At 37.1% G+C, this 15,339-nt stretch overlaps 2 protein-coding genes across 2 annotated transcripts; one reads left to right on the top strand and one right to left on the bottom strand.

The window, feature by feature from the left end:
- Positions 1–1,345: 1,345 nt before the first annotated feature.
- Positions 1,346–12,108, top strand: sfxn5b (sideroflexin 5b). Its single transcript, XM_082177681.1, has 14 exons — positions 1,346–1,549; positions 4,308–4,376; positions 5,769–5,846; positions 5,931–5,957; positions 6,035–6,089; positions 7,474–7,499; positions 7,796–7,849; positions 8,075–8,131; positions 8,404–8,469; positions 8,771–8,861; positions 9,607–9,722; positions 9,943–10,028; positions 10,169–10,286; positions 10,449–12,108. Exons 1-14 carry the CDS (start codon positions 1,493–1,495, stop codon positions 10,524–10,526), a joined length of 978 nt encoding a protein of 325 aa, XP_082033807.1. The 5' UTR covers positions 1,346–1,492; the 3' UTR covers positions 10,527–12,108.
- On the bottom strand, positions 11,247–14,249 carry LOC309504547 (transmembrane protein 179). Its single transcript, XM_082177682.1, has 4 exons — positions 13,652–14,249; positions 12,905–13,042; positions 12,471–12,549; positions 11,247–12,351 (listed from the first exon to the last, which is right to left on the bottom strand). The coding sequence occupies exons 1-4, from the start codon at positions 13,972–13,974 to the stop codon at positions 12,142–12,144; spliced, it is 750 nt and encodes a 249-aa protein (XP_082033808.1). The 5' UTR covers positions 13,975–14,249; the 3' UTR covers positions 11,247–12,141.
- Positions 14,250–15,339: the final 1,090 nt, after the last annotated feature.

The following is a 15,339-nucleotide window of genomic DNA, read 5'->3' as shown; positions in this document are numbered from 1 at the left end:
AGATTAGATTTTACAGTTAACTGAATCCTCACAGCAGCATTTCCCATAAAAATGTGTGCAGATGGGAATCATAAAATATTAATGTTGCGGGAATCCAAGTTTAAACTGACATTGTCTCTGCTTGCATTGTTGTTTGAGCTTTTAACATTAATATGTCACAGTAATGCAGATTTGATCATAACAACAATTCCTACGGGAATAGCGGAAACTGAGGTTTACATTCTTGGTTAATTATCTCTGGTGGGACAAACATGAAGATAAGCCAACTAGGTGCAAAACAAAAAAGACATGAAATGTCTAAAAAAAATATATATATAAATTATATATATATATATATATATATATATATATATATATATATATATATATATATATACCCTGTTTGTAGTTATGACTATAGGTTTGATTGGCAGAGAGTTAAAAGGCTATACTATTTTAAGAAGGAAACAACAAACATTAACTAAAAATTTTTTATTAAAAATTAAAAATCACTCAACACAGATTTGTCTGATGATTATATATGATGTGGTTTGTTCAAATGAAGTATATGAACCATAAATAAAACATCTCTTGAATGATTCAAGAGATATGCTATGATTAATTGCAACTATTCAATACTGTTATAATTTTTATATCAGTTAACTGACTAGTGAATTTCTCTCTCTCTCTCTCTCTCTCTCTCTCTCTCTCTCTCTCTCTCTCTCTCTCTCTTCTGCTTCTTCAGTGACCTTTTTGTTACATAATCCTAGTATATAGGGCTGGGGGTGGAAAAAATATAATATTTTAAGAATCATTTGAATATTGTTCTGAATACATTTCTCCTCACAAAATCTAAGGTGGTTGTGGCTCTGTAATATATGCACAGCATGCATGACATTTGGAGATAATTCATTAGATCTGCTCTGAATGATTAATTATTCTATTAAATGCAATGTCCCAAGTTCCCAACCAACCACACTCTCATCTTAAATGCTGTCAGCCAGGTGGCGTCATTTATCATTACAGGTTTCCTAATTGTATCTTTTGAATAGTTAAAATTATTCAAGAGATATTACTTTTATGATTAATTGAAGGTTAATTTTAACCAATTAAAATGGTTTTAACAAAATGAGCTTTTAGAATCATTAATTTAATTATTTGTATGACTGTGGTTTACTTTACAGTAGCCTATAACAACTAAGGTCTATTTTGTTGGAAACCATGGTGGCTATATGCAAATTATTTTGCCCAACTTCAAAGTTGTCAGAAGCCAGGAGATTGTTGAAAATGCTGTGGGAAAAAAAAACATTATGAAGTAAATATTTCAGACTTTTGCCATTATATGGGTGTGGAATGCGCTCTATCTGCTTTGTCTTGAGTTCAACCGGAAACTACACTTCCCATGAACCCCTGCGAGCTATTGCTTCACTAGTTTCGTACCCGAGTTGACTATTCTTTCAAATTCCGTCTCATGGACCTTTTTATTATTTAACATCACTCCACCGCTGCTGCGATGGCGGAATCTGCGTCTTGTCCGGTGTTTCAGCTGGGAAAACCGCGTTACGAGCAGGTAAAGAGTTTGTCGCGATGTTAAAGTGCATCTTTGTCTGGGCATCTTTGATGGGCGTTGATAAACAACATATGTGTGCAGATACCTTTGCATTGCTCCAGCACTGGACTGCGAAAGTCACCCGTTTCTCACGCTTTTTTTGCGTTTTGTCCATGGCTTCATTGCAATATTGTTGGCCGATGCAGTTGTTCGTGATGAGCGTAACTGAGGTTTTAGCACCGTTATAATAGAAACCCTTAAACATCAGATGCATGCCCATAGCGTTTCTTTTTATATGCAAAAATCTGAAAATGACTAGGGGGAAGTTCCTTGTTTTTTAAAAAAAAAGCTGTTGAATAGAAATTCACTGATCACTTTTATTTTTGCATTACGTGGGAGTGATTTCGCGGGACATTATTAAAGTTCACAATTTTTCTAGAAAGCTGGGGAAAAAACTGCCTCTCCTCCCTGTTTTATTTTCTTTCTAAAACAAATGGTGGTTATACACCGGATGAACTCAGATTTTCAAGTTTTGCCTTTTGAAAAGGGAGTTTTGCTAAACGATTGCAAATAATCGTCTCATCAATTGTGTTATTTGAGAAATCTCTCGCGCTCGTGTCGGTCAAATGAATGACCATCTATTTAAGTCCCGTTGCCTCCATGGAAACACCGCGGTCATCCTAATTAACCCGTTCAGACCCAAATTATGTTCCATGGAGTCAGGAATATGACCAGTTTATGTATACTGTGAATACTGCCATAAATGATAATCAATCAAAAAATAGTGTATGATAATGTTTTAATAGTTATTTCTGATGTCCATATTGGTTTTTAACAACTTCTGATTAATCATGCTCAGGTTTTGATGGAAGTTTCAAGAACACTTCACACAAAAGAACACAAAATATGCTAATGCAGAATTATAGTAGATTCAGTTTTTTTTTTAAGCAAATCAAGTTATTTTCGAATAGCCTATATCTCTATTATTAGACGAATAGCTTGAATTCCGTATTGATTTTGAATTGATTTCTAAATATTATAAATGTCAAGTCGTCACCTTTATTTATATAGCCTAGCGCTCATTCTTTACAGTGATAACAGGGAAATAATGCATGAAGCTGGTCGATACAGTGTTGATTCAGTTATTTTGGAAAGATCATCAAATATTAAAATATTCTATAAAGCTGTTCTTCAACAAAACAAAAGTCATCGTCCAGCTCAGTTCAGTTCTCATAGAACAGCATCAGTAAAGTCAGATAATAATAATACAATAATAATAATAATGATGAATATTAAGTGTCCCCCCATAAATGTTCTAATAATATGTTATAAATATATAATATTGTAAACATTTAGCAGATACAATCACCCACATCTACCAGCACATTATCTCCTTTGATTGCAAAAATAGTGGTGCAAGTAATGGTGCAAAAATTATTTCACTTAATTCTGTAGACAGGACAAATAGTAGTTGATTATTACTGAAATCACATGTGTTTTGCCGTAAATATAATACAACTGTTTTCTTGCATTTAGACCCACTGTCCATTACAGTGTGCATTACATTACAAATAGTGTGTCGTTAAAAAACTGTTTAGTAATATATTATGACTGCACTGCTATTAATCTAAGAAAACCTTTCTTCCACTTTGTATTCAATAAAGGGCAGGATGCTAGGGTATAATTTGCCTTCCCTTTGTTAGTCTCCCGGTTATATGTTATCTCTGAATGCACCTCAATAAAATGTTTATTTTAGTGCAATCATGAGTTTCATCTGATTATCATCCAGATGATAATGAGTTCAAATGAATCTGCTTTGGGTCTTCAGGGAATACTTCTAAACAAAAGATCACTGCCCTGCTGACAAGCTAGTTCAAGATTTCATTATTTTGCCTAAGAAAGCTCCACTGAGTATTCATTAGATCTATGCCTCTCATCACTCTCTGCTAAGATTGGATCAAAATCGAATTGTTTTTTTATGGGCAAAATCCAGCACATGCGCATTAATGCACAGTTATCTTTTTATTGCTGCTGTTTTTAGGTGAAATCAATGCAGCTGAAGGGTATGGGTGTATGTTTTCTTCCTGCTCCATCTCTGCTAACTGTGTTGCATATTCTCTGGGGAGCAGAAACACATGCATAATTAACAAGTCTTCTCCAGCACACATGCGTTCACATAGCTCTCCGCAACAGCTTTGAAGCAAGTGTCTGTAACCCAGAAATAACGTTCTAGCCAAGCCCATTCAGATCAGCAGATTTTTTAATGTTTTTTTTGCTCTCTTCACCTTACATTGTAAGATAAAATGGATTTCAGCTACAAAGACTAGTGAGATTTGCCACACAGGAGCCTTTTTCTCTGGATAAATCATTTATAAGCAGTTGATTGAGGCTTCCTTTTTTTTTTTTTTACTCCGTGTTCTTTGCCAAATAAACCCTTGGCATGCTCAACCATCGGGCCTCTGAAACAGTTGGCTCTCAGAAAAGCGCTTGCATTGCTCTCTGGGGTTCAGAGGCAGTGGGAATGTTGATGTAGGCAGTCGTCGCTCCTTTGAGCACACTCTGCACAAACTGTCAGTGCGTTGTCATTACATCCCTTAAATATTTCAGTCTAACTCTAAACTAAAATTAGAATACAGTCTCTTGACAATTTAAGGCACAAAGCAGCCAGTTTTAATCATTTTTTGGGTTTGTGCTGTCAGCAGGTTGTCCTGTTTGCATCTTTTCTTTATAGGTTCTGGCTGTAAGTTTGTTCAACTAAAGGAATGTTTTTCTTCTTCAGAGCACATTTCTTGGCAGGTTGAGACATTTCATTGACATCATTGATCCTTCAACTTTGTTTGTGACGGAGGTATGGAAATCTTGTCTATGTTATTGTAACTGAGGTGAATAAAACAATGAGTTGCATTGAACTTTTAATTCTTACATCAAATATACTGTAATTAAAGGGATACTCCACTTTTTTTGGAAATAGGCTCATTTTACAACTCCCCCAGAGTTAAATAGTTGAGTTTTACCGCTTTCGAATCCATTCAGCCGAACTCCGGGTCTGGCGGTACCACTTTTAGCATAGCTTAGCATAGATCATTGAATCGGACAAGACCATTAGCATCTCTCTCAAAAAAATGACCAAAGAGTTTCGATATTTTTCCTATTTAAAACTTGACTCTTCTGTAGTTACATCGTGTACTAAGACCGACGGAAAATGAAAAGTTGTGATTTTCTAGGCTGATATGGTTAGGAACTACAATAATACTAATAATTCGTTACATTTATATAGCGCTTTTTCTGAGACCTCAAAGCGCTTTACATAGAATGGGGGAATCTCCTCAACCACCACCAATGTGCAGCATCCACTTGGATGATGCGACGGCAGCCATATTGCGCCAGAACGCTCACCACACACCAGCTTACTGGTGGAGAGGAGACAGTGATGAAGCCAATCAATCAGTATATGGGGATGATTAGGAGGCCATGATCGACAGAGGCCAAGGGGCAAATTTGGCCAGGATGACGGGGTTACACCCCTACTCTTTTTCGAAGGACATCCTGGGATTTTTAATGACCACAGAGAGTCAGGACCTCGGTTTAACGTCTCATCCGATAGAGTCCCACTATACTCTCATTCCTGCGTAATAATCAAGAAACTTTGCTGCCGTACCAGGAGTCCAGCAGGCGTAATGATATGACGCAGCGCCTGAAAATAGTCCCCAGTTCAGTAACTTCCAACGTGACCGGGACTAAGTTTGTCTAACCTATTAGCCCTTTTTTCAGGCGCTGCGTCATATCATTACGCCTGCTGGACTCAGGGTACGGCAGCAAAGTTTCTTGATTATTACGCAGGAATGAGAGTATAGTTCCTAGCCATATCAGCCTAGAAAATCACAACTTTTCATTTTCCGTCGGTCTTAGTACACGATGTAACTACAGAAGAGTCAAGTTTTAAATAGGAAAAATATCGAAACTCTTTAGTCATTTTTTTGAGAGAGATGCTAATGGTCCTGTCCGATTCAATGATCTATGCTAAGCTATGCTAAAAGTGGTACCGCCAGACCCGGAGATCGGCTGAATGGATTCGAAAACGGTAAAACTCAACTATTTAAGTCTGGGGGAGTTATGAGCCTATTTCCAAAAAAAGTGGAGTATCCCTTTAAGTCACAGCTATGAAGAATGAATGCTGATTCTCATCAACTAATGAATAATTCTGGATAAGTCTACGGTCATTTCTCTTTCATTTCTATAGAGTCGTTTAAAAGAATGTATCAAACTCCTGGATGATTTCAAGCAAGGGAACCTTCCTTCAGGAATAACAGATCACCAGGTGACGTTTCGACGGATAACGTATGTAGTTGGCCTGGCCCGTATGTGGTGCAGTGTTTTATAACTGCTTGTATTCTGTGTTCAGCTCTGGGAGGCTCAGAAGGTGAAGCAGGTGAGACTTGTGGTCATTGTTCACTTTCACTTTTAAATGATGGTTAGAATTACTGTCACTGACTCTTCTCCTTTCAGGCCATCATTCACCCCGACACCGGTGAAAAAATCTTCATGCCTTTCCGCATGTCAGGTAAGAGCATATGAGGAGTCCAGAGAATTTAAATCCTTTCCTACAGTGCCTTGCATTTCACAAAATAAATTCTATTTAAAAGAAATGCTGTTCTTTTGAACGGTCTATATATTTGAAATATATTAAGCAGCACAACTGTTTTCAACATTGATGATAAAGATTGAAGATCTGATGACTGAAGATCATGTGACACGAAAGACTGGAGTAATGATGCTGAAAAATCAGCTTTGGAATACATTTAATCTTAAAATATATATGAAATAAAAAAGTTATTTTAAATTTCAATATATTTTCACCTCCTCCATTGTAGTTCTGTAGAAAGCCTGCTTATCTATTGTTGTCTATTAGTTTTACTGTAATCGTCAGTTAAAGGGATAGTTCACTTTGAAATTAAATTTTGGTATGTTTTAGCTTACCTCAAGGGCATCCAAGATGTAGGTGTCTTTTTTTCCGCAGTAGTTTCAATTTTGATATTTTTAGGTCAAACCGTTCTTGTCTGTCAGTCATATAATGCAGGTCTATGGTCACTATCTCAAAGAGCATGCACAGAGTCCAAATTAAAACAATTCCCCATCGTAAGTACACATTGATGGCCTAAGACACGAAACGAGCGGTTTGTGTGAGAAAACGAACAGTATTTATATCGTTTTTACCTCTCGAACACAGCCGCGTCCAAGTGATCTGATCTGACGTGTACGCATCCTGGTGTGTGACGTGTACGCAGACTGGTGCATAGATATATACACTAGATGTCGCCTTGGCTACGGTTTCTTTCCAATGAACTGCAGTAGCCAAGGCGACATCTAGTGTATATATCTATGCACCAGTCTGCACACACGTCACACAACAGGATGCACGCGCGGCCTCAGATCACTTGGACGCGGCTGTGTTCAAGAGGTAAAAACAATATAAATACTGTTCGTTTTCTCACACAAACCGCTCGTTTCGTGTCTTAGGCCATCAATGTGTACTTACGATGGGGAATTGTTTTAATTTGGACTCTGTGCATGCTCTTTGAGACAGTGACCATAGACCTGCATTATATGACTGACAGACAAGAACGGTTTGACCTAAAAATATATTAAAATTGAAACTACTGCGGAAAAAAAGACACCTACATCTTGGATGCCCTTGAGGTAAGCTAAAACATACCAAAATTTAATTTCAAAGTGAACTATCCCTTTAAGATGTATAACCATTATAGATGTTGTTCTGGATGCAGTTATGCATTTGTGCAACAGTTCGGTCATGCCATACAACTAATAATACAACTGCACCATAATAACTGTTTAAAATTAAAAAAAAAAATGTTTAATTAAATGAGGTTATTTTACTCTGTTCTGATTTGTTGTTGTTCTTTTTCTTATCTGGATGCGTTTCACAGGCTATGTGCCATTTGGAACACCAATCGTAAGTCTTCAGTTTGCTTGTAAAAAAAGATCAAAGTGCATATCAAAGACCACACATACAGAGCAAACATGAGAGAAAGAAGCCAATCATTATTCTTGTGCCAGTGTTGACATCCAAATCCTCTAAGCATGAGAGGTGTTGGAATCTGTGTAGACTTTCTAAAGTCTGTAATAAACCTTTGTTTCTATAGATAGGTGTAAATTATTAACCAGCGTATGGCTGTATACCACTGCGTCGGTTACTAGTTAAATTGATAATATGAATTGTTAAATGATCCTTAACTGATTCTCTTGCAGGTTGTTGGTCTTCTCCTTCCAAACCAGACTTTGGCCTCTACTGTGTTCTGGCAGGTAAAGTGGCTTGTTCCCATCATTTGAGCCTCTCAATGCCAGGAAGCATAAAAGCTGGATCTGCATCATCATCAGTATCCCAGCAGCCACTGTTTCACAGAAATACGTAATTAGTCTAAAGTAGTCTTTAATCAGATTTCCTTTATATATTTCCACAGAAAATAAACACATTTTCATCAACCAATAGTTGAAATGTCAAGCTAATCCCGAATTTCTCTCCTACAGTGGCTCAACCAGAGTCACAATGCCTGCGTGAACTACGCCAACCGCAATGCCACAAAGGTACGGTTTGAAATGGTCTTGTAATTCAGGTCAGGTTTTTGAGGTCTAACTATTGCAATGCCTTTGCAGATGGTCATTCAGTGAAGCGTTTCTTCTTCTTGATTCCATTTGAATGATCATTGTTGTGTCCCGAGGGCCAGACGTCTGTTGCTGTTCTGCATCTGACTGTGGTTTAAAACCTCAGAGTATTTTTTCAGTGCACAGCTTTCTGTGGAACATTTGCTGAACCTGAATGTTGATGATTGTTTTTTCCCCCCCAATGTCATCTTTAGCCAACACCAACCTCAAAGTTTTTTCAGGGATACCTGGGAGCCGTCACCAGTGCCGTTTCAATTGCAGTACGTGAATGATGTGCAAGTTTTGTCTGAGATTCATTTTATGTGTGATTTGTAATGTAAATGTACATGTTTATCATTGTGAAGTAACCTCTAAATGAGCTGTGAAAAAATTGTTTGCCCTTTAAAATTCTATTTAATATGAAAATAATATTTTATATAAGAAAATGTATTTATGATTATAAAAATATCTAATACCCCTCAGTGGTAGTAATGTTCTAGTATACCATAACATCTTGAAAACCGTTGTACAGTTTCATGTGTAAATTACGTTTAAATGATCCTGTAATATTCTTTCTTGTAGGTGGGTCTGAATGTACTTATCCAGAAATCCAGCAAATTTAACCCTGCCACCAGAATGTTGATACAGAGGTTTATCCCCTTCCCTGCTGTAGGTATGTCCTTATTAATACAGTATTTTGATTGGCCCAGCACTCAGCACTCTGCATTGCATAAAGCTCCCCCTGCTGTCAGTAAGAAAGCATGACACATACTTTGTAAGTTATGTGATGCTTTTGAAATGAGTCTCTTAATATGCTCATCAAGGCTGAATTTATTTGATCAAAAATACAGTAAAAACAGTAATATTCTGAGATATTATTACAATGTTAAATAACTGTTTTCCAGTAGCAATTTCTCCAGTCTTCAGTGTCACATGATCATTCAGAAATCACTCTAATATTCTGATTTGCTACTCAAGGAACATTTCTTATTATTATCAGTACTGAAAACAGTTGTGCTGCTTAATATTTTAGTGTACATTGTGATACATTGTTTAATGATTCTTTAATCAATAGAAAGTTCAAAACAGCGTTTAATTGAAATATAATTTTGTAACATTATAAATGTCTCTATATTGTTACTTTTAATCAATTTAACACTTCCTTGTGTTCCTTTTTTTTTTAAAGGAAAAATAAATTTTACTGACTCGGTAGTAGTGGTAGTGTATATTTAATCAAGTACATTGCCGAATTAACTAGGAATTCTTAAAATAACAGACAAATGGAGATTATATCAGATTATTTTCACCAGTGCAATCTATATGAAGATGAACAAATCTCCTTTCACAGAAACTGGATGTCATGGTTTTGTTTAGCATGGATGGTCATCATTAAGATCTGTGTATGTTCTACTTCTCAGCCAGTGCGAACATCTGTAACGTGGCTCTAATGAGACACAATGAGCTGTCTGAGGGAATAGATGTGTTGGACAGCAACGGGAATGTAGTGGGATCCTCACGGATAGCTGCCAAACACGTGCGTATGTTAGTTATGCGGTTGGGACACCCCACTTTGATTTGTTGATGGCTCTTTTGCCTTGAATGTTTTTTTTTTTTTTGCATGGTTTTATTTTCAAATCTATGCAAGTAAAGCTGTTATTATATATTATATAGTTATTATTATATTATATTATAGACATATTTTTATTCTTATGAATTTGCAAAAGTAATCCTTTTTTTAATGCATTTTTTATCAGGCACTGATAGAGACGGCTCTGACGCGTGTAGCTCTACCGCTGCCAATCTTTGTCCTTCCACCAATCATAATGGCCTTCTTGGAAAAGTATGAAATGGCTTGCTTCAGTTGCATTTAAATTCAACTCTGAACAGGAATGAATTGTTATGAATTATAATATATAGAATTGTAATAGTAATTAATTATTTAAGTTCTCATGAGAGTGTGTTCTCACTGTCCTCCACCAGGCTTCCCCTGATGCAGGCCCATCGCAGGATGATGCTGCCTGTGCACAGTTTAGTGTGTCTGGCCGTCTTTGGCCTGTCCTTGCCACTGGCTATCAGCCTCTTCCCACAGATGTCAGAGGTACCGCAGCAACACTGCATCACTTCAACACAATTGCTGCAGCAGGTTTCATTTTGAATGTCGACCTCTTGCCATTAATCTTTTCAGATGTGTGTGTGTGTGCTCTGAATAATAAATGTTTTAGCAGGGAATTGCTTGCTAATCATTCTTTGCTCCTCACAGATCGAGGCATCTCACCTTGAACCGGAAATCGCCATGGCAACAGATTGCAAGGTGCTGACTTACAACAAGGGACTGTGATGAAAGAGAGAGGAGTTTAATCAGCTGTCTGAGATTGCCAAGGATGTGTAGCATAACACGTGCAAACAGTATTGAGGAGGAAAATGCATTCTGAGCAATAGTAACCCTTTCCTGAACTCCTAAGCCATTTATCCATTTTTATAGAACTTTTAATGAAGTAATAATTACGGTATTTACCATTTTACTGACAACTACGACAGGGAGGAAACAAGGCCTTTTATTAAATGGTTTTGTCATATAATAAAAAAAAAAGTTATATATTAATGTTGATAAAACTAATTATGAATAATGAAAGAGTAGTTAAGTGCAGCTTTAAATTATTCTGTTGTTATTATATGGTCAGTGAATGCACTTTAATGAAATATAATTGTAATTAACTGTTTATTTGCATGTCACACTTAATATTTTTCAAAACCCTGAAAAAATGTCTATTTTTTGTTGTTTTTATGTGTATATGGACATGGTTTTTTGTCCGTAAGTATTAACATTTTAAAACTATTTCTATTGCAATATTAACACAATTATATGTTTGAAAATTTTACTATTTCTGAGGCTATGTGGTCTATTTAAACATTGAATATTTTTTATAGTTAGGTATTAACTTGTAGTTTTAATAAATATCATTTTCTTTTTGTTTGATTTTACTACAATTCTTTTCGAATGATTTTCAATATATTTTATTTGACTTTTTTTAAACAAAATTGGCTTAATATCAAAACACCGTGTTGTATTGCCTTTACTCAAGTGAAAAGAGCTTATAAATAGGACATACTGGATACAAACAGCAGTATAAAACACACACATCAAAAAAATAATCGCATTTCCAAGCCATAAATCAACATTTCTCACTCATATCCCTCCCGTTTCTTATTCAGCTGTTTGTGTTTCACAACAATCCTCCAAGTCAAAGGTTCAGAATTCAAAAAGGATGAGCAACATTCTTGACATTCCATCTCATGTTTTTCCAGCTTATCCGTGTCTGAATTCCCGCCAGCAAAAGTGGATTTTGAACTAGGAGGTTGCATCAACACAAACAGCTTCATATAAAAAACCTTCATCGGATTAGAAAAAGAATGTCTGGCTTGAGCGACAGGAGAATACGGTATGCAAAAAGTCACGCTGTAAGCGTATACATTCACAGTACAAAACGAGCATGAGTCTGACTTGAGCACAAGCAACAGGCTAGTCCTTCCTTCCCATTCACTTAAAATTCACATTATATGGTTGAACATACAACGTTAGACAACATCTTGCATATGCAAGAATGATGCATTAATAATGCAATATATATCATATATCTATTTGAGGATCCTTTGACATCCGTTTAGGCAAAGACTGGGAGTGCACAAAATATTTTACCTCAATGTAAGCACTACAAGCTACATGACAAAAACTTTTCAACAAGTGCATAAAAAGTAACAAATGGTACCCAGGGTAATTCAGATGACTGAGGTTATTTTAACATGTAACATGCATGACAACTGTGCGGACTGAGAGTTTAGAAGTTAATTCCCTTTTACGCTAATCTTGGATCAATCTTCTTGTTCCTTCTTTCGAATCAATAAAACTGAGCTTTGATCAACCTCAAAGTGCAACTTCTATGAATACTGTATGGCTAAATAAAAACACTGGGAGTGTGTGAAGGGTGCGAGTGTGGATGCGGATGATGAGCGGGACAAGACCCCGCTTGGGTTTGGCCCAGGAGGAGTTCCTTCTCCCTGGATAAACACGGTCTGCTGATCTGCTGACTGTGGGAATGGTAGAGCCTCATGAAGGACAAAATAGAGTGAGCCAACCATAAAGTTGTTACACACCACAGAGCGATCTGCAAAGAGAGACACACTTAGGATAATGCTTTAACATGTAAAATATGCATGTTGTGTTGAACTGCGGCACAGATCTCAGACCGAAATACAAGTCACTTGCACTCAATTGCTTCCTTACCTGCGCACAATTGAGCTCAGAGTAGAAAGAAGATGTCTCAACGTCCAGATATAGAGGAACAGACTGTGACTCAGCACAACTGCAGAGAGAGAATCAGTGAATATTGCACTATGTAACAACATTATGTAGTCATTTCATCCAAGTCAAGTCACCTTTATTTATATATATATACATTTTTTACAATACAGATTGTTTCAAAGCAGCTTTACAGTGATAACAGGAAAATAATGCAACGACGTTTGTTTCTAGATGAAAATAGCGTCATAGTTCAAATATATATATATAGCCGCTCTGGAGAAAATCGTGATGTCATCGTCCAGCTCAGTTCAGTTCTCATATAATGGGGTCAATGCAGGCAGATCAATAATATTGTTGAATATTACATGTGCATGTGCAAATTTGACATTAGCTTGCAGATTTAAAGCATGGTGTACCTGTAGGGTCTGGTGTTATGATCCGTAACAGTGTCGCACCAGGACACTAGACCCAGGGTGAGGGTGACACTGGCCCCACCGGAGAGGAACAGCACACATAGACTCAGCAGCAGTGTGAGGAAGGCAGAGAACAGCGTGCTGCAAGAAAAAAAGTGAAAATAAAAACCAATGGATAACACAGTTTAGTTTCTGATACGTATAAGGCATAATTATAATAATTATAATTACATTTGTTTTACACTCATTATAATATATTTTAAACTATATATTATTTATATTATATATTCAATATCATGATATTAAAAAAATTAAATATAACATATTAAGATGATGTATATAATTAATTAATTAAAATGATTAATAATTATATATATGTATACCATAGACTGTAAAAAATAGATGTATACACACATGTATATTATGTATTATTTATATTATATACATAATAAATATTTAAAATAAGTATAATATACTGTGTTCATTTAAAAAAACATTTTATATTGTATCTAAAACAATTTAATGTTATTTATACACAAATATATTAAGTGTATAAAGTTAGCTAATTTAATATTATTTGGTAAATAATAAAAAAATATATTGAATACAGTTTTATTTTGCTTAGATATAACAATAACGTTACATAGTTTCATTTATTGTTGTTATTTGATCAAATATGCCAATTCAAGTTTCTACTGTTATGTAGATATATAATTGTTTTTATTTTCTGTAAGTCACATAATCACTCACTCGTCATGCCGTCGCGTGAGGTAGAACAGGCTCCTCCAGCCCTGAACTGCGCCGTACAGCACCGTAAACACACCGACAAATGTGGCGAACTGGCAAGCGGCCAGTGGACCCCATTGTTGCACCACCAGATGAGTGACCGCTTTGGACTCTCCTTCGCCCACCGTGAGGTTCTCCGTCCTCCAGAAGCCTTGACTAAACAGCGCGCACCTCCCCTTGAAAGCGGATCCGTTGAGGGCGAGCGGCACGACCACCAAGAGTCCAGCGATAACGGACAGGGTGTGGGCGGCGCAGTGAGCCAGCAAGAGTCGCCGATCCAGCTCCATGTACTCGAAAATTAGTTTAGCCTATGGGTTGAGGAGTGTAGCTTACCTGTAGGAATCTCGATGTTTGTTTTCGACAGTAAATGTAAACTACAGTGGAATTTTCCAGCACAACATAGAGAGTGTATTTGTGTCTGGACTCCTCCCCTCCGACGGCGGGACGGTTACACAACGGTTCAGCTCGAGCTCTGCTCCTCTGACTTTTGACTGAGTGTGACGGCGGGCTGCGCGTGACGCTGATGACGCACTCTCACCACACGATCCGCACGTACGCGCGAATATAGAGCTGCAATCTTAACTGACTTTGTTTTATATCAAATATGTGTGTAATTTATTTAATTCAACTGTATATTTACAAATGTCAGCAAAAGTGGGTGTTGTTGGGGGTTTTCCATGACACCGGCAGCGACACAGCCACACCCCTAAAGCTTAATTCGGTCAGTAGATCAGGGCTGCGTTATGTAAGGCCGATTACAGCCCAAACATACAACAACCCACAAATGGGTCATCCGTCATGCAGACTGTCTCTAAATCAGGCGCGTCGTTAGACATGGGCATTCGGGGCTTCAGCCCCGGATATTTTTTTTATAGCCCCGGATCTCAAAAAATGTAATTTATTGATAATTATTATTAGGCAAAGTGGCAAGCAGCACGAGTCCACGAGCCGTGAGAGCAGGGCGTGGACAGTAGCGCGAGTGTTAATGAGTCACCTGAGTTCAAGTTCAAGCACCGGTTTCAAGTTTCTCACGGATGAACTTCGGGGGCGCGCGCGCCGCACCGGTTTAAAAAAAATAACGCAGTCAGCACCGCCGCACAGTCTTCAGTCACACCAGATGTTGTCAGGCTATATGTCAGTTAAACTCAGAAAAACGAACTTACTTACGTCGTGCCAGCCGTTTGCTCGCGGCTCAATCACGCGCAAATGCGGCGCGCCCTGTATCACGCAAAATAAACTAGCATGTAACGTCGTGTTCTGTCGTCAGTTAAGTATTGAAATAACCAAAAGGGAGATTAAAGCTGCGTCAAAACTCTGTCGGGGCTTTTGTATTCCTTTGTAGGCTACATAAATGTTACACATTTTGGCGTAGCCCAACTCAATTTTCATTATTAATATTCTAACATTTTATCAATATTGCAAACAAAGTCATCAAAACTGACTAAATATTTTGTGACCAAAAATGTGAAAAATAGGCCTACATCTAGCCTAAATGATCGTTCATGACATTCTTTTAACTATAAGCAACCCAATTTGTCTAGATCTGTATTATTTCCTTTGTATAATGTGCTTAAATATTGCTGCGCAGTCGTGTGATTTAGTCTGCTTGATTAACATATTACAATGTATTCCTATTTAACTCTGATATGTAG

The sequence above is a fragment of the Leuciscus leuciscus genome (genome assembly GCF_965113295.1).
Source record: "Leuciscus leuciscus genome assembly, chromosome: 8".
NCBI classification, from domain to species: Eukaryota; Metazoa; Chordata; class Actinopteri; order Cypriniformes; family Leuciscidae; genus Leuciscus; species Leuciscus leuciscus.
The sequence above is the reverse complement of the archived record's forward strand: the minus strand, read 5'-3'. Positions and strand labels throughout refer to the sequence as shown.